The 19,504-nt window shown below is 50.0% G+C and overlaps 1 protein-coding gene across 5 annotated transcripts in view; it reads left to right on the top strand.

Annotated features, from left to right (window-relative positions):
* Positions 1-13,277, top strand: part of numbl (NUMB like endocytic adaptor protein) — a 43,177-nt gene extending 29,900 nt beyond the window's left edge. For 2 of the 5 annotated variants that reach the window (XM_018742892.2, XM_018742889.2), the window contains exons 2-9: positions 2,202-2,343; positions 3,724-3,798; positions 5,445-5,519; positions 7,117-7,257; positions 7,646-7,850; positions 8,168-8,440; positions 9,489-9,662; positions 9,788-13,277. In XM_018742892.2, coding sequence (XP_018598408.1) covers positions 2,218-2,343; positions 3,724-3,798; positions 5,445-5,519; positions 7,117-7,257; positions 7,646-7,850; positions 8,168-8,440; positions 9,489-9,662; positions 9,788-10,572 — 1,854 coding nt within the window. In that variant the 5' untranslated portion in view covers positions 2,202-2,217 and the 3' untranslated portion in view covers positions 10,573-13,277. Of the gene's footprint in view, positions 1-530; positions 859-1,591; positions 1,773-2,201; positions 2,344-3,723; positions 3,799-5,444; positions 5,520-7,116; positions 7,258-7,645; positions 7,851-8,167; positions 8,441-9,488; positions 9,663-9,787 lie in introns of those variants that run through there. The other 3 variants (XM_018742893.2, XM_018742891.2, XM_018742890.2) reach the window with 3 other exon arrangements.
* Positions 13,278-19,504: the final 6,227 nt, after the last annotated feature.

Here is a 19,504-nt window from a genome sequence, read left to right on the forward strand (position 1 = left end):
TTCTGAGAGCAGGGGGCCATAATACAGACATGGAGTAACAGGCAGGCGTGGGACACTAAGGTGTCCGCTCAAGAGCAAACAAGACAGGATGAGAAGAAGGGAACAGCTGATGTCCCTCAATGTATTCCAGATGTTTCAAATAAAAGTTTTCGAGAGGCTTGATGTTTCAAGGGGAATGGAAAGCAGGGGGAGGGCGATTTGTACCGGAGGGTGTTTGTTTAGGGAGGGCTAACTGCAGCCCCTCCTCCACCGCTCATTGCACTGCAGATTGGACTCCAGCTGCTTTTCATTGCAGGGTGGAATCCTTGCGAGGGAAGACGTTCAGTGCTATCTTGGCTTTTCCAGCGCTGCGTTGAACCCCAGCGACACCCCTACGCAATGCAGGGCCCAAAATGATACGCCTGTGAACGTAGTTTCCGCGGTCTAGAATATCCCATCATCAGACTGTGGGTCTGGACACACTCAGTTCAGGGAGAAGGGGTGCCTTTCAGGCAGACTGCTAATAGAAAGGTCTGGGAGAAGAAGCACAGGCCTTCCTCAAAGCTGTGGGAGGTGGAGTCAACATTTCCCAGAACTCATGGCGATGTGCTTACCGGCCGTCCCCAGGAGCTTTTGTTCAAGAAGACCACCCGGAGCGCAAAGTGATCTGTCCCCCTTCAGCACTGAGTGTTTCTGTATCCCTGTGATGAAATTCAGTGTGTCGTGGTGGTCCCCTGTGCTGTCCCACAGGCCGTTTTTGTCTAATTACAATAGTCCCATCCTGTGAGAGGCTAAGGAGTATTTGCAGCTGAAGTTGACGATGAAGATTTCTGACACCCTGGCCAAGAAAGTGCAACAAAGATGACAGTCATCTTTGCAGTAAGTGACCTCAGTGTGATGAGATGTTGAAGTTGAAACAAGGGCTTCCAATGTCCCTCTCGCTCTCTTTCTCACTCTCTTACTCAGCCTCCTTCTCCCCCCTTCCTGTTTCCCCAGCAGTTTCTCTGGCAGGACGTCAGCCATTAGATCAGATGACTTCATAGCGTGTCGATTAGATCAGCCCCTAAAGCAAAGAGGAGTCCAACCCCTGCCTCCCCCGAGTGTAACACAGCTGCTGTGTTTCTCTTGCTTGGACTCCTCATTTCCCTACGGGGCCAAATTCAGGTTCCCATCAATCAGCCAGTCGTTGCCCGTAATAGATGACTAGAGGGTTGTCTCAGTCCGGAATGGTGCCGCGCCTGGCAGACCCCTGAGGGACTTGGCACAAGTAGTCAGGCCCATGCACCAGCCCCTGTAAGGTGGCTGCATGGTGCCACTGATTTCATACACTTCTCAGGATAGCAATAACCGAATCGGTATGTGCGCGCGCACGCTTCCGCTGAGCCGTAAGGCTGACACACTTGTCCTGTTGCCCTAAAGGCTGCATAGGTCTGGGAAATGAAGAGATCACACATTCCCAGAGTGTGTGTGGGTGTGTGTGCTTATATAACTGCTCACCCCAGCTGGTCCTCCGCAACTCATTTCGCTGGACCGGTGGGGCGGTTATCTTCTCACCACCAACATCATCTTCTGTGTTCAACTTCACTTGTTCAGACAGATAGGTTGTAGCATTTTGAGGCTCTTTATTTGATGAGAGAACTGTAGGCAATCGAGTACCGCACGCAGTTCAACTGACTTTGTTCACGGGTAGCGGGACAGCCTCTGTGAGCGCGGAGCTTTCAGGAGTGAACCACATATTCCGAGAAGAACCGCAGAGACAATCGGGCAGAGATGCGGCAGCCTGTGGCAGAATGGTAATGTGCTGCAGCAACTTCAGATGGTCCTTTAGAGAAAGCGTTGTACAAACTCAGTCGAAAGACAAGTCTGTATATCTGTTGTTGATCGTGTTGCATTTGTTGTGAAATAAGGCAACGTCGTTTTTTTTCTCCGTTCATTTATTGAAGTCCACTTTCTGTGGGTAGACTGTTGTGAAGGTAAACGACATTATGCACCTGTGTGATTCTGAGCAATTGGGGGAGAAAAAACGGCTTACGCACAAGTGACTGAATTATTTCACGTTTGTGATGAGTGAGCGCATTGCTTTCGGCAGTAATTTACCAGTTCTGTAGAAACAGGTGGGAAAAAGCTAAGCTGTCATAGCTGATGCGCTTGTGAAGACTTCAGTATTAATGTTTTAAGGCTGATCGTGGTGCCCCTCGCCCCTGTTTGCTCTGTAACTATAGTGACCGGGACCTCGAGATGAACAAGCTGCGGCAGAGCCTGCGGAGAAAGAAGCCCACCTACGTGCCCGAGGCAAGCCGGCCGCACCAGTGGCAAGCTGACGAAGAGGCTGTGCGCAAGGGCAAATGCAACTTCCCAGTACGGGTAAGGACCCCTGCCTTTCCAGGCCAGCAGGACGTTATTGTTAATGCCTGATCAGAATGACCTTTCCAGAGGAGTTGCAGCATCTTGTGTAACTCAGAGCCTCCATTTCCCAACTGCTCTTAGCTTCCTGTCTGATCACAGGAGAGGTGGGGGTACCACATCCTGGTTTGGCCCCTCTCCAGGCCCGTCTCCCCTAGCACTTGCCGATCCTACAAGAGACTCGTCCTGTAGGATGGAGAGGAAGTGATAAGGCAAACGCCTGAATACCCACCGCTGATGGGAGCAGACGAGGGAGGGTGGGGAGCTACTGGAGTGGCAGCCAGTGTAGAGACAGGCAGAGCAGCCACACTGTGCAGAAGGTGGCTGCCACACGGGGAGTGGAGGAGGCCCAGAGATGCTATAACAATTCAGCGTTTTTGCTATTTTTTTATTTGTGAAAAGTGCTTCGTTGCAGCCAAATTGGGAAGCACTCCAGCACAGGTGCATCATGGGAGTTCAGGCTTCACCAGGGCTGCCTGCTGACGATGGAATAGGGCGTCTCATTGTGGCGATCACATGGGTGCCCTGCGAGAGGCAGGAGGCAGATCTAATGGAAATTGACCCAAGACCAAGAAACTAATTGCTCTGCTTCAAAAAAGCCCACCAAATAGGAGTAGGAGGACCACCATGTTAAAAGGGTTTGTGCCACAGCAATGGTCAATATATCGACATTTGGATGGGATCCAAAGCACACACAAGGGGAGGCCTTTCGCCGTGTTAGCCATGTGGGTACGGTGAAAGAAATGTCCTGTAACAGACCTCTGCTGAAAACTAAAAGAGAATCTGATTGCACAGCATTTCTCAGTTCTGTTATGATCATTAGGAAAACTAGGACAATGGAGTCTTTTTTGTGAGCTAAGAGAAGAAAAAAGGAGACTAATTGCATCTTTGGAGTCTGATAGGTTCCTTATCACCTTTAAACGCTGATAATCCTTTAACTGTATGACATTGCCTTTTATTTGAAACCTTTAAGCCTATAACTTGGTCCCACTTACTTAGAGGGATTCTGGGGGTCGTGGAAAGGCTGAAAGGCACGGCTGTTTTGTGCAGTTTCAGCAGGTGGTTCTAACCAGGTCAGCTGGCACTGCTGACTGTTGCTTTCTGCACCTCCTCCTCATCGCAGCGAACGCAAGACCCAGAATTGGCAGGATCTATACTAGGATGCCATCCTCTTTTATTGTTTGCTTTCCGTTTTCTCTTTTTTCCTCGAAATTGTGTGCCTGAGCACAGGACCTGTCTGTTGGTGGTGTCGTGTGGGGTCGCCGTGAGCGTGAGTATCGGGCATCGTGACGCTGCAAGGACGTGTGACCGTGTCCACCCGTGTCTCCCTCTCTGCTACAGTACCTTGGCCTGGTGGAGGTGGAGGAGTCCCGGGGCATGCACGTGTGTGAGGAGGCCGTGAAGAAGCTCAAAGTGGTGAGTGCGTCACCACTGTATTTCAAAGGCTGCATTGAGGGACGTCATGTTGTAGCTGATTTAGACCCACAACACCAGCAACACTTCCTGTTGTCCAATGTGTGAATTCAGTGCTTGGACTAAATGGAAGCCAGACACGGTGTGGCATTTGGGGACTGGAATTGTCTACATCTACTGGATGCAGCTGACATTTGACAGAGATGGTAGGCACACAAGCAGCTTCACAACGGAAATCCGAATCAATGAGTGTGGTGGTGCAGCCGTTGGACAAGAGATCTTCAGTATCCACTCCCCTTCCTGCTTCCTGCGCCTCCTTTTTTGTTTTCTCCTTCGGTTTTGCTGCTGTTACATCTCTGCTTCCCTTTTTGCTCTCTGTGTCTTTCCTGTTTAGTTTCATTTTTTTTGGCCGGCCCTTAAAGAGCGCCTTTGGAAAGGCCTTCTCTTATCACATGGTGTCTTCACTGCCGCTACCCTGTCTAGTGCTGGAAACACAGAACACGGCACAGAAGGTTAGCCTTGGGGTCGCGGTTGTAGCCAGGCTCTTCATGGATGTTGGCGAAGGCTTGTTTTCTCCCAGGCTCCCTGCTCTTACCTCTGTTCGCAGGACCAGTCCTCAGAGCTCTCCAGCTGAAAGCCCTGGAGGGGTTTATCCCCCGTTTGTTTTCCCGCTGACTCTGTTTGGATGGGTGTTGGAACTGTATGGAGTTACCGTGCTGGGGACTGTATGTGGGTTCAAGGTCAGCAGCGTGTATCCAGCTTCAAGCCGAGGCTCGATAGGCTTTGATGGAATCGCTGCTTCTCCCTCTGCCTCTGTGTTGTTCTTTCTGCACTTTCTTCCACCCTCTTATTCCCAAAACCCTTCCTCTCCGTGCCTTCCTTGCTCGTCACTCTCCAAGCTGTATCCAAGTGGCATCTCCCTTATACCACCCTGAAGGAGCGGGGAGAGCAGCTTGTCCTCCCTCTACAGCGTCAGGCACCCTGATTACTTAGCATAAGCTGCACGAAGGAGGTCCACTTCTCAACCTTCTCATCCTCTTCTCAACCTTCTACCTTTCTCTCTCTCTCTCTCTCTCTCACACTCTATCCAGGATTATGCAAATTGTTCGCTGCTTCACAGGGCCTTTAGGCTGTTTTCAGAGTGATTTCCTGCAGCTCTCTCTCTGCTGGAAGCAGCCATGCAGGACTCCTCCTTTTTATTTTGATGGTATTTTTAGCCTCACTCAGTTGTAAGCCCCCACAACCTGCACCCCGGGCTCTGCCAGCTCTCTGGAACCTCTGGATTTTCTGCACCATGATGCTCTCTTCCTCCTTCACAGCAAGTGTTTAAGGCTAGTTCAGTAAGGCTCGTTGGAAGACTGGTCTCGGAACCTCAGACAATGTGTGTTCCTCACCAAAGGGACAGAGACTGGAGACAACATGAGCAACTGTGACTGTGATCCCTGAGAAACACAGTTTCCTTTGCTTTCTGTGATCCAGAAGGGCCCTGATGCAGTGATCAGCAAGCCTTAACTGCTGTTCCTGCTGTCTCGGGATGATCAAATCCTTGTCAAATAGGCACCTTGCATAGGATATCTGAGTCAAATACTGATTCAAAACATTGTCATATCAGAAAGTAACCCTTCTGTTTTGGCATTTTCGTGTTTCAGAGTGGAAAGAAATCTGTCAAAGCTGTTCTCTGGGTGTCTGCAGATGGCCTGAGAGTCGTGGACGACAAAACCAAGGTGAGTTTGCACCTGAGGAATGTGCGAGTGACACTTTTTGGCATACTTTCTGTAATGTTAGATAGTTCATATATGAGAAGGAAACAGACCCTGGGCTCCGGACTGATTTTTCAGCTTCAAAAAACAGATGCAGTCGCAACTCAAAAATTCATGTTTATGGACTGTTTCGTGAAGATTTCTGTGCTGCTCTCTTGTACGGATAACCAGAGCAAATTATTAGAAATATACATGGTTGCTCAAGACCAAAAATCCAATACTCATAGCCCCAGCTATCAAATGAGCATGTAATTGGATGAGCAGGTGAAGATGAGCTCGGGAAGATACCGCGGGTGAGCATGTCTGTCTCCTGAAGCCAAGTTGTATTATCAGCTGCTCTCCTCTGCTCTCCAGCCTCTTGACACTCAGAAGTTGCTCCTTGAAGTTTGTAGGTAGATGATGTCACGCTTGGGGCTTGGCTCTAAGGCTCAGGCCATCATTGCCCTGATGGAGTTGCTGCATCTCTCCGGAGCCACATCAGGCAGCCGTGGCACAGTTTTCAGCGGGGCGATTTAGGGGGGAGTGGAGGGGACAGAGCCCAGGGACCTCCCATCGTGACAGTAATTACTGGACCCCCTTTTCAGAGAAGAGAAGTAAAGGAGAAAAGCACAATGCTGTCTTTTTGTTTCTTGCATGGCTCCACATGGATGTCGCTGCCCACCCCCACCTCCTGGTTCCTCTTATCCTCCTCTTAATGAGCAGACCCGGTTGCCTCCTCACCTCAAACTCCCCTTCCTCCTCAAAGTCAAACTAAAGGGGAGAAGAGCTATAGAAATGCAGCTTTCTGCCTCCTGCATCTGACTCATTTTCCTTCACTTTGGACTGTTTGCCCATCATCCACCCCTTACTGACACACACACTCAAACACACTCACACCCCCGCCCCCATCCGACGAGACCATCCTTTCACCTCCGAAACCCGGCTCCCTCTTTGGCTAATTGGCTTTCAGTGAAAGGGGCATTCTTCCCCTCTTCCTTCTTGTGAGGGGGGAGCGAGGAAAGAAACAAGAGCAAGTGAGTAACCCCCTCCTCAGCCAGTCTTGTTGGCCCCCTCATCGCTCAACTCCCACTTGGTCCATTTTGGCCTGTGCTGCAGACTGGGGCCTATGGTGGCACTGGCGCCAGACGAGGGGCACGTCCCACCGCAGGCTCGGATGGGCCCTTAGTCACCAGTGGGCTTGGAAAGAGTGCCAGAGAGAGAATGCTGATCTGGCACATGTTTGACACTGTTGTCATGGGTCACAGTTGGTGTCAGAAGTGCAATTTTAAAAATGCTCTCAGACACAGTTGATTTAAATACACTCTTTTGCAGGACCGTCGTTCTATGTGGAATTCTTGCACATTCATACGTTGTCAGTGACAGTTGTGTGTGTGGATGGACTTCATAGAGAGCATTTTATTCAAGTCTGTTTGCAAGAATTTAAACGTGAATATAATCAAATCTATTTATATTTCATACTGAGCTCTTAATAGTTGGTTAACCAGTTTGCAAATTGCCTTTGTGTGGTAATATATGGTAATATGTGGTTCATCCTTGCTATGTGGGACTTGTCTGCTCACAGGACCTCATTGTGGACCAGACCATAGAGAAGGTGTCCTTTTGTGCACCTGACCGGAACTATGACAAAGCCTTCTCCTACATCTGCCGCGACGGGACCACGCGGCGCTGGATCTGCCACTGCTTCATGGCGCTGAAAGACTCAGTGAGTGTACTTCCAGTAGGTCTGGATCAGGTTTCGGATTTGATTTGGTGTAACTGATCCTAGATCAGGAGTCTGATTGGTGCAGTCTAATGGGACCATTGAGAAAGGATTTACGGGTCTGGTTGTTATAGTTGCTTATTTAAAATTGATAAAAATAATATCTCTTACAAACCTTCAGTTAGTCAAATTAAGGTCGATATGCAGCGCACTACCAGGAAAAATGTGAACGGCATTAATTTCTGATATAATTTCAACATTGTTCTCCATTGCACATTCACCCAGTGTGCGTATGAGTGTTCTAAACCAGGCAGACTGCTGCAGAAATTGCAGCTTCAATCAGAGCTGTTTACACGGGGTGGCAGTAACACAGCAGACTTGTGTCTACCAGGGGGAGCGCCTGAGCCACGCAGTGGGCTGCGCTTTCGCCGCCTGCCTCGAGCGCAAGCAGCGGCGGGAGAAGGAGTGCGGCGTCACAGCCTCCTTCGACGCGAGCCGCACCTCATTTGTACGGGAGGGATCTTTCCGCGTTACGTCAAGCAGCCAGCCGGGTGACCGGGAGGACATCATGAAGCAGTTGCAGGAAAAGAAGAAAGGTACCTCACGTTCTACCTTCTGGGCGAAACACCACTCGGCACCTCTCCCATCTCCTGGAAACACCTTCTTCGGTTGTAATTTTGAACTCTTTCTTTGAATAAGCAAATAACCTCAACTTGAATGTTATTTATGAATTAAGCTTACTGGAGGTCTGGTGGCTTTAAACCTCGCACAGCACTCGTGAGATCTGTTTAGCCAGGAGTCCCTATATATATGTGTGTTTAACCTGTGTTGGTGTGATTTTCCTGGAGCCCTGGATGGAGGCAGATTATTGATGTGCTGTGATCCACATGTCCATCCCCTCATCCCTGTCCAGCAGACCCAGCATGTGCCATACCTGCCATCCCTCCTGGTACTGCCTCTCCTCCGGAAGGTGCGGCGTCACCAGTGGACCGGGCGGAGTCCAGCGGGCCCCACGCCATTCCCCGCCGCCATGCCCCCATCGAGCAGCTGGTGCGCCAGGGCTCCTTCCGTGGTTTTCCAGCCCTCAGCCAGAAGAATTCGCCCTTCAAGCGGCAGCTGTCGCTACGCCTCAATGACCTGCCCTCCACCCTACAGCGCAAGACCGACTTCCAGGCCAAGAACCCAGGTGTGCCTCTACTTGAGCCATCAAGAGCTGCTCACCTGCCAGTCACACCATGAGTCAGCAAAGGCCCGCCCTGCCGCTTGTACCAGGCTCATAATTCCCATAATTGTTATAATTATTTTCCTTGTTTTTGGTTGGACCTCCTTTCAAAGTGTTCCTGGGGGCAACTGCTAACACCATCATAATTATAACAATTACTAGAGCAAACACCCTGCTACAATATGTGCTAATCATGATAGTTACAGCAATTTTCATCCGGGAAGCTCTAGCAGACACGGTGCTGTTTTAACTGTTGTTAAAACATGGCAACGGCTGATATTTCCACATCACAGGAGCTGATGAAGTTTGTGTGTTTTGTTTTCAAAGCAGTGAACATTTCTTTAAATTTACATTACCTTGCCTGCAAGCTCTATCCCCTAAGGACTGAATGATATTGACAAGAGATACGGGCTGGTATTGAGGCAGGCTGCCTTTGTCATCCACACACACACACACACACACACACACACACACACACACACACACACACACACTTCAGCATCTAAGTCATTCTTGCCCTGAGTACCCTGGGACTCTCTCCACACAAAGGGCATATTGATCCAAGCCCTGATCAGCTGGCCTGATAGAGCCCCTCTCCCCTCCCCCTTTCCCTCTCGTACCCTGTCTTCCCAGCCTCTCTGGAGTGACCCTACAGCTGCTTTCTCTGAGACTGTTTGTCACAGTGAAACCCTGCAGGCGTCTTTCATTCGATTAAGCACAGCGCTGGTCTCACTGCCCAGGGCTCCTTCTGTTTGACCACTTAACTCTCTATGAGACACTGATACAGAATTATGAGCCATAGGCTATTTTTGCAGCTGCGGTGGTGGAGTTGCAGGAAGAGCTGGGTCTTCTCACATTTTTTCTGTGGAAGATTTCAAAGGATGCATACAGAGGCACAGAAAGTGCTGATTAATATAATGTGTCTAACAATTTCAACAGAGGGACTGTTTAGCGTGCAGCTGAATGTTTGCTCTCTGTGCGGCAGCGCAGACTCACGCTGTCTCTGTCACAGTTCCCGAGATGGACCTGTCGGTGGCAGCTGAGGCAGACAGCATCAATGCACTCTGCAGCCAGATCAACACCTCATTCACCAAGCCCTCTGATGACCTTTTTGCTACCGCCACCAATGGCATCCCAGCATGCGCAGCACCTCCCGCCATCCCTCCTCCTCCAGTACCTCTCCAGGGTGAGTGCGGTTGCATTTTTATTTAGAGCGGATTGTCTGAAGCGAGAGCAGTTGTTACCAGCACAATGTACATCTCATTTTTGTGCTTATTTGTTTTTTTTTACCCTTCCTTTTTGTTCCTCTAGTGCCCCCTACAGCTACAACCTCATGGGTGCAGACAGAGCAGGTGGTGCAGTCTCCGCCCCCTGTTACGAGCGGCCACAAGCGGACGCCATCCGAAGCGGAGCGCTGGCTGGAGGAGGTAGCCAAGGCAGTGAAGGCCCAGCCACAGCAACAACCCCCGGTGCCCACCCAGCAGGCCCCACCGGTGCCTACGCTGCCCGCTGCGCCTGGCTCGTTGCCCACCTCCATGCAGCCCTTCCCCATGGTATTCGATGCCACACCGGCACCGGTGGGCATGTTTGGCCAACCACCCTTGCAGCCCACCTTCGTGCCCATGCAGGCGTACATGCCTGCCCTGGCCAACAGCATGGCTTACCCCAGCAGCAGTGTCCCCGTGGTGGGTATCACACCCTCGCAGATGGTGGCCAATGTCTTTTGCACGGCCACTAGCTCGGGGGTGGGTGCCTCGGCGGGGGGCAGCGGCTCAGGGGGCAAGACGGGTCCTCTCACGGGAGCGCATCCCTTTCCCGTGCCTACCGGCAACTTCCCAGTGCCGCACTTTGCCAACCCGGCGGCCACCAATGGCCTCCTGCCCAACCCTATCCTTGCCACCACCGCCAACCAGAACGGCACCAGTAATGGCCCCGGGTGGCCCGCGGAGGCTGCCCAGCAGCCTGCCCCCAGTGCTGATTCCCAGGAGGCTGAGCGTTTTGAAGCCCAGTGGGCCGCTTTGGAGTCCAAAACGCAGCCGAAAACCTCCAACCCGTTCTCCAACGATCTCCAAAAGACGTTTGAAATTGAGCTTTAACTGCATCCCAGTCCCCACTCCCACCTGCATAAACTGTGATGCAGATCGACAGGGAATTGAACCACCTCTCTTCCATCACTGTTGCTTCCCGTCTCTTTGTGTTACCATGGGAGACCTGTCAGTTTGCCCTCCCGAGCTTCACTGACTCCGACTGGACAGGCAACTGCAGACCTTCAGAGCAGAACACCAGTTAGGAAAACAGCGGACGTCTTCTCTCTGCCGCAGCTCGGGACCGAGACTTGGCACTGGGACCGAGGAACAACTAGGACCCCAGACTCGGCCCCAAAAACTCTGATGGATGCTGATAAGGTAGTAGAAGAGCATCAGAGGGTGAACAAAAGCATCTGGACTTGCAACAGCAGTGGAAAGAGGACAGACGGGCTGATGCCGAACTGTGCAGGGCTCTGGTTGACTAGCAAATGACATCATCTCAAGCAGGGGCATTAAAAAGATGAGTTCCACATGACCAACAAAAGGAGGAAGCTTCTGGTGGCCAAAATGATGTTTAAGTTATTAATTTGTTTGTTTGTCAAGTTATCATTTATCAGTTATCATTTAAATATTTTAATCACCAAAACATTGTAACTTATTTTCCCTTTGTGAATATTATTGTATTTATGTTTCTAAGGGTGGAAGGAAGTGATTAATGCCAGCTGTTAGTAGATCTGACTGGAGGATTGACTCACCAAATGAAAGACTGCGTAATTACAGCCTCGTTGACCAAGCTGTGAGTGTGTCTTGTGTGAGAGTGTAAATAGCTTGTTCTCTCCCCTATTTATTGCCCTGTGTGTGACAGTCAATTGCTATTCAACCTGACTGCATCACTTGTGTACCACTATGGACACCCACCCCCCACCCCCCCGACCTTCCCGTGTAGAAACGACACGTCCATCCTGAAGTAGACGCTGGAATGTTCAGGGCATTCAGAAGACCTACTTTGTAAAGCCAAAGTCAAATATAGTTGCATGTTCAAATGTCGCATGGCAAAAATGAACCGAACGAGTTGTTCCGTAGGTGTGAAGAGGATGTACCGAGGGGTTGAGCTTGAAGGACGAGACACAGAACTTGTGAGTCTTTTGTAGAGTGGTTTGCGCTTGTTGGGTAAAGGCAAGAATGGCTTGATAGTGGAAGAGTGGGTGGGTGAATGAAGGACATTCTTCTTGTCAGGATCACAAACACTCAGAATCATAAACTCTTAAGGAAGTGCTTTTTTACACAGTGGTTCTTTACACAACTCAAGTTTTTACAGTAAGCTGCTGTCATCTGGCCAGTGTTCATGATTCCAGCTCTGACTTGTTTTTTTCAGTGGTCCTTTGAAGAGGAGTGTTTCGAGGAGGAGGAGGAGGAGAAGGTGTTGTGCTCCTGGCCTCCCAAAGCCCTAGGGGGGAAGGAGAAGGTCTAGGAGCAGAGGTGGACAAAGGCACTGTACACAAAGGCAGGGTGTGTTTGTGTGTGTGTGAGTGTGAGCGAGAGGGAGGAAGAGGAAGGGACAGGGAAAGAATGTAGCTGAGAAGCATAGAGTGGAGGTCGGAAGCAAAATGATCCCAATGTTGAAGGCAGGGTGTTGAGCTTATTTTTTTCTTATTTTTTATTCAATGAAGTGAATAGAGATAGGTTACAAATGGGCTTCTTGGGCAAACAATATGTGAGTTCATGAAAAGGATGCCATACGATGTTTTGGATTGTGCTGGTGGACAGCTTTTATAAAATGTTTTCCGGATGTGAACGGCTGAAAGTGGGAATTGTTTGCGGTTGTGAGAATGAGGCCAGATCCTGTGATACCATAGGGGCGCAGGCAATTTGTTCATGATGAAGTTTGATTTTTTGATGTTTGAGATTAAGGACGGGGTGTCCGTGGCTAAAGAAGACGCTGCCTGTTGCAGAACTGACTGAGAGCAGTAACCCTTGACCTCTCCCTGGATTCCAGAATGTGTATAGTTCCTGTTCCGTTTGACACCTTTCGTTACGTAGGCTGAGAACGAAGGCTTTAACATGCTTCTGCAGGTTGACTTCAGCGTGTGGTTGGTTGGCTAAGGAGTTTTTTGGCAGGGAGGCGGGTCAAATGTTAAAGAGCACATGATAGACAGAAGGTCAGGTACGCTTATCGAGGATCTGTTCCTGAAGAGACGAAGTACAAACCACACCGGTACGAAAATGCACGCGTCGTGAGCCGAGTTGAACCCCCTGCAGGGACAAGCGCTTTAGAAGAACCGTCCCTGACTTGTAGGTGTACATTACATTACATTTAACCGTTTGACTGTGGTCACGAGTGGCTGACAGGACAGCAATTTGCAAACATTCATGGCTCTTCGTGGAGATTCTTGGCCATTAACTCCTAATTGCTCCGTCAATAAGGCATGTGGCACAGTGCTGACATCCCCCCTCATTCCCATCACCAAATGACAAAAATTGCCAGCAAGGGGCCACGATTTCCGTTGGTTTTTTTTAATTGACCCTTTCCCTGTATGGATTTCAGAGCGAGTCCGTGTTCGATTTACTTTTTTCCCCAGCCCCTACAAATGCCCCTCAAAAATATAAATGTAGGTTGATTACATTTATGGCAAAACGAGAAAACTAAATTACCTCATAAACTTGATTGTAAACTGTAGTGTAGTGATAACAAACCAGTGAAGCTTATTTTTAATCTTTATTTACAAAATTTTGTATCTAAACCTACATATTTGTATTGTAATTACATTGTACAAAGATAAATAAATAATATAATATTAAACGTTCAAGTGTCGATGTTCTGATTGCATGTTTATATTATCTATGGATATGTGCAGCATCCTTCGTTTAAGGCTCCTTTAAGAATTATTGGTCTGATTTCGCTTCTGGTGATTTCAGCGCTTGGGTCTTGAAGGACCTTTCCCTGTGCTCAGGTAAGAGCTCCAGAAGCCTGCAAAAGTGTGACAATTTTGAACCAAAGTAGCATGTGAACCGCGAACAGATCCGGAGTCCATCTTCCTGTGCTGTCTGACAGTGAGATGATTCTCTCCTCCTCCCTACTGTGGCCCGTGTGGTTTTAGGGCCTTGAGATGGGACTGCGTCCTGTCCATCCTGACCTTGCCTCACACCCCGTTCTTCTGGGATAAGCTCCGGACCACCACGACCCTGCTCTAGAGTAGCGTTTACTGTTGATGGGTGGATGGACGAACAAATGGATAGTTTTGCCACCAGCCCTCCAGTCGGCATTAACTCTCTTTGTTAGTTTCTCGCAGAGACTTTCTGTACTCATTTCTCAGCTTCCTGCTTCTAATTCCTCGTTGGCTTCTTTCCTGCTCTGTCTTGGCCGCTGCTCTGATCCTTTGCTAATCTCCAGTTTATTAGTTCCCACTATCAAAACAGCTGAGTGTTTACAGCAACCAGACTTTACAGTGGCACCAGGGCTTTCCAGACCGATGAGTTTTCACAACATCTCTGTCCTTCCTCAGCTGAGTGCACGTGGCTTTGCCGCTGTGCAGGAATTTATGTTGGGAACTAACCTTCCCACGATCAACGGAATCTGTCAGGGTCATATCGGGGTCGGTCCGCACGAGGGACAGTTTGCTCTGTCGGAAACCGGAAGGGAAGACTTACCCAGAAACATAAAGGTAAATGTAAAGCACGGCCCCTTTACCAGGAAATCTCTGCGTTTTACTAGTAAAGCTTTTGTATTAACTTCTTACTGCTGGGCTGTGAGAAGCTGGGGGAGGGAGTGCAAGAATACCAGAAAATGCGAAGTTAGAAGAAGAGGAGGAACAGTTACCCGGGTCCCGTGAACCTGGCCTATAGTAGGCAGAGGTTGGGTTTCCATGGATACAGCGGTGAATGGGTAATTTATATACATTAGAAAGCGCCACAGTAGGCAGAGTTGCCAAGGGGAAGGCATAGAGCAGGAACAATCACTGCAAAGTCCACTGTGCGCCAGTCATCTTACGCCAAAAAAACCATATTTATTCATTTCTCTTCCTTTAACTGCTGTTCAACCCTCCATGTACGAACCTAACCGTACACTGTAACAATGTGGACTTTGAAAGCTGCCTTGGACAAAGGCATGTGCTACATAATAACAATAATAAAATGACAATCATAGTAATAATAGTTAAAGCCCTCCTAAGCAAGCACAAATTCAACTACACACACACACACACACACACACAGAAACTGCTTGTCCCAAGTGGGGTTGCAGGGAACCGGAGCCCACCCGGTAACACAGGGCGTAAGGCCGGAGGGGGAGGGGACACACCCAGGACGGGACGGCAGTCCATCGCAAGGCACCCCAAGTGGGACTCGAACCCTACAGCTGCCAGAGAGTATATGAATAAAAATTCAAGTAGGAAAGCCAAATTATGCAGAAAAGCTGTAGTGTGTGGGTATAAAGGTATATTTCGCTTGAGCGGCTCCACCAGAAATAAGGTAAAGAAAATCTTCAGCGCTGTTTTTCTGTATTTTTATCTGAAAATAGCTTTCTCAAAAGAATACAACCAGCATGTTCTGAAATTGGTTATTATGTAAGACCAATTTGAGCAGCGGGATGTCCTGCAGTGTAGCGCCTTACCTTTGTCTTTTATTTCATATACTTTAGAAATGTTACTCCAATGGCTATTTGTCCAAGACTGCAGAACCCTACAGAGCACAAATACCTCAGCTAATTGTGTGCGCGAGCGCGAACGCCTTTGCTGGAGCACGTTTGCCGCATCCGTGATATGGCTCCTCGGCCGCATTTGATTAATGGCATCAGCTTAGCCTGCAGATCTGAAGGCGACCGCGCCTCCGGCTCCACACTCTCGCATGCGTCCGCCGCTCTCCTTCCGTCTCGTCACGAGTGCGTTTTCCGGCCCGCGCCTGGGCCTCGCGCGCTACGGCGACGCGCCGCTCTGCTCTAAATGTCACGGCGGTACGACGTCTGCCGGGGACGTTCCCTTCGTCCGGTCGGGGCTCGTCGGATCAATTAACCGGATGTCTTCGTACGTCTTCCTCAAGTCGGATCGCACGGATTCTCCGCCGTGGACTTTTAACTAAACGTTCTCCCTTGCTGAAAGTACATTTAAAATGTTTCACTTTGACAATTATGATTTAGTACATATGCAACTTATATGCACTGTAAATAGAGCAAAGTTTAAAAAGAGATTCCAACCATTTGGTAAACCTGGGCGATGTCATTTGACGACGACAGCAATCGAGTGCAAACGGCACGGATGCACAGTGAAGCGGAACTGCTGTTTGACGTGTCTCTGTGAGTGTGTGTGTGTGTGTTTGTTGAAGGACAGCAAATGGGAGAAACCGACAGGCCGTTGCTCTGGAGCTGAGGCCGGCATCCAGCCCATCGGCGTTATGAGGGGCCTGCAAACGATGATGCCGCCGGTTGGAGCTGCTCTATGAGACTGTGTGTGTTCTACTCTGTTGTACTGTGTAATGCTGTACTTCTGCCAGATCAGCAAACCTGGTCCCCGCACTGGAGAACACATTATCGCAATTGCCCACCACCAAGTATAAAGGCCGAAAGCGGCATCGCTGCCTCCCTCCGCCTCGAACCACACAGGGGAGGCAGCAGGCGGCAAAATGTGGACGCGAACCAGCTGGAAGGGGACAGAAAGTTTCCCAAGAGACCCGAAAGCTCCGTCCACATCCCTCGAAAGTCTGCGGACGTGCGGCGCGAGCTCTCGGACCGGAAGGCGGGAGATGTCAGTTGGAAAGGCTCTCGTGTGCAGGACCTTCGCCGCGTCCCCCACCCGAGCGCAGGCTCCCTTCAGATGGGACCCGAGCGGGAGGACAGCGGGACACGGGGGACGGCGTCTTCCGAGCCGCCGGTGCCGGCGCTTCCTGGCCGCGAAGAGACACGGTCCGGTTGCGGCGCTTTTCCCAACGCGCCAACATCTTTGGGCTCCTTTCCTAAGTCAAGTCGCCCGTCCTCGCTGCCCTCGGCGCCTCCCACTCCACGGGAGGGGCTTCTCTTCATTGTTCTTCCCAGAAGTATGGAGGACCGCCAAGTGGGGCTTTACTTCTATTTTCTTCATCTCCCTCCAGCCGCGCCCTGCCGCTCTCGCTCTGCCTCGCAGCGAGGCCTGACCGCTGGGCGGGGCTAGGGGGCCGGGGGGGGGGGCATTCGCGCGCCCCTTAATAACCGCACTTGCAGTGAGCCGTTCCGACCGCCAGAGGGAGCGTGCGCGACGCCGTGGGTTCTCAGACCGCAGGCACTTCCGCCTCGGTATCAGTGCGCGCTTTGAAATAGAAGGCGCTCCGCTAACGTTTGTACGGAGCGCTTTTCTACGGGCCTCGGCTCTTCTACGTGCGGACGCGTTTCACGGCGGCAGCGTTACAAAGCCCACCGTCCTTTCCCGACAGTTTGAGTCATTTGAACAAGGAGTAATTGTTGCGCTCATGGGACCATCCATGTTTTATGAAAATAACTGATATTGCTGGAGCTCGCAGAAATAAACCTACAGTACAGCCGTTCGTTGTTGCCAAATCCTAGAGCCCGCCTCAAGCGCCTTAATCGTTTTACCACATTTTAACATCAGAATGTGCGGTTTCAGCAAACGTGTAGCTGTTTTCCAAATACGATACGTGAATTTCTTTTGCATTTAAATGTTCGAGTATTAAACGCAAACTAGCAGTTGCTGGAGAGGCAGCCTGTCACGTGGAGAAATAACTTAGTGGATCCTAACAGTTCGCGCGCAGCTCCAGCCAGACACTCTTTCTGTGCACGTGATTCCTAGTAACTCAATCAAGTCCTCCTGTCTTTCAATTGAGTATAATGGAATCCAGAGTCACGGCATTTTAGCTGTGAAAGTACCATGAACGACATTCGCTGTAATGTCATTAAGGGCACTTTGCCCTGATTTAAACATCCTTATCTCCATGTGTGCAGGAGGACCGGTGTGACAGCGTGGATCACACTGTACCTGCGCTACGGGACGTCACCGAAGAGATCCTTTAACCGATGGACTTCGCTTCGGTCCCTCCGTTAAAATCTCATCGGCCGAAAGGCCTTTCAGACGGTCAGCGTCCACACTGTGGAACCCCCAAGGGTAAAATCACACGCTAAGAGCAGAGATGCAGTTGGCCTAACCGTGACTCGTACCATCCTCTACACAGCGTGCACGTACTGCTTTTAGCGGGAGCGCGCGCACACACAGAGCACTTGGCTGGAGCAGTGATGACTGAGCTCAGTCCGGGGTGTAATTTAAGTGCTCTCACACAGCTCTCTAGGAATGATTAACCCAACAGCGTAAAAGAGAGATGCTCCTGCACTCAGTAGATAATATCATTGCACGTGGCTTCTTATTATAGGGGAAGATGCATTAGCCACACATTCTCTCACACACACACACACACACACACACACACACACAGACTGAAACTGCTTGTCCCAAGTGGGCTCGCTGCAAACCAGAGCCTAAGCCAGCAGCACAGGGCGCAAGGCTGGAGGGGGAGGGACACACCCAGGACGGGACGCCAGTCCATCACAAGGCACCCCAAGTGGAACTCGAACCCCAGACTCACCGGAGAAGAGGACTCGGCCGAACTCGCCGCACCACCGTGCCCCCCAGCCACGCATTCACACTGAGCAATTTACTTGTTACTAAGAAGGACCAAAACTGAGTCTGAACATATATGGCGCCAGAGTAGTAGGCCTACATGTCAGCTGCGGTAGACCGACAGGCTGATGCAGAAAGCAGAGCTTTGGAAACGCGCTACAGCAAATGGAAACAATGAATGAATGCAGAAGAGCTGGAACAAAAACTGAAGACGTGTCTCCCCCTCCTGGTACGAGCAGGTGGCAATGTTCAAAATCTGCTTTTGAAATGGAAAAATAATGTGGTGGCCTGTAATGTTTGCTTGTCTGTTGGTTCTCCACTGAGGGCCCTCAGTTTCACGGCCCATGCAGAGGTTATCGCTGCTCTCTGAAAGTTGTTCATTCAGCTTAATCGATTGCTTCTGCTGACCAACCAGCACAGCACGATAACTTAGATGCACTGTCAGTATACAAATGTAAGTACGCAGTTCCAGTGAATGGTTTTCGTAAACCAGGGTGTCCTGGGCGATACTTGAACGGGATGAAGTGGACAGAGGAGTGAAAACAAAGCAACGCGCAAAGTGTCCTACGCGTGGGAACTGGGCAGACGTGGAGCTTCATTTCCTGATCAGAACTGTTAACTGAACATCTTGGGGGGGGGGGGGGGGGAACCCCACTAAATTCCAGAAAGTGTTTCTGCACTTATCTCCAGTGCTGTACCAGAAGGACACCATGTTTCATGCCACACTGAGAGTACGGTGGCTTTCATACATGCAGGGCTGTCCTCGTTTTACTCCCTGGAGGATTCCGAGCAGACATAAACACAGCATCGGTGTATGTTGTGCTCTTTACTAAAGACTTGCTAAACTGAGCCTGGCAGGGCTGTGGAGAGAAAGGCAGCTCATGCCAAAATTGGCTTTGAACTTATACAGCAGAAGAGTTTTCTGCTGCAGCGATTACTATTTTATGTTCTTTAATAATGTACCAGCTTTCCCTTTTCCCCAAAGAAGAATGCGCTGAATGGCCGAATCTGAATGTTTGTTTGCGGTACGTGCTAACGCTTGAAGCTGTATTTTCTTATGCAATACTTCAGACAAATGTACTTTATTATACCCTGATGAGAGAATACAAAGCACTGTTGTCATGGAGCCTTTACACTGGGATATAAAGGGACAAAGAGCAGTAGCACCCAGTTATATGCGTAACTGTACGGCCATGAATGGCAGGGGAGCAACAGCATAGGGGGAAGAAAGGGGCTTTGGAAAGGACTTTTCTAGAAACTGGAGAGCCAGTCACATCCCCCTCCGACATGCAGAGAGGATACTCCACTGTAGTGCTGTACTCTCAAGGAAAGAGTTCACCTGCATTACTACTGTAAAAACGGCAAGGTTATGTTGCTATGGACAGAAATACAATCAAAAAGATGACTTC

Source organism: Scleropages formosus, chromosome 10, assembly GCF_900964775.1.
Source record: "Scleropages formosus chromosome 10, fSclFor1.1, whole genome shotgun sequence".
Lineage (NCBI taxonomy): Eukaryota > Metazoa > Chordata > Actinopteri > Osteoglossiformes > Osteoglossidae > Scleropages > Scleropages formosus.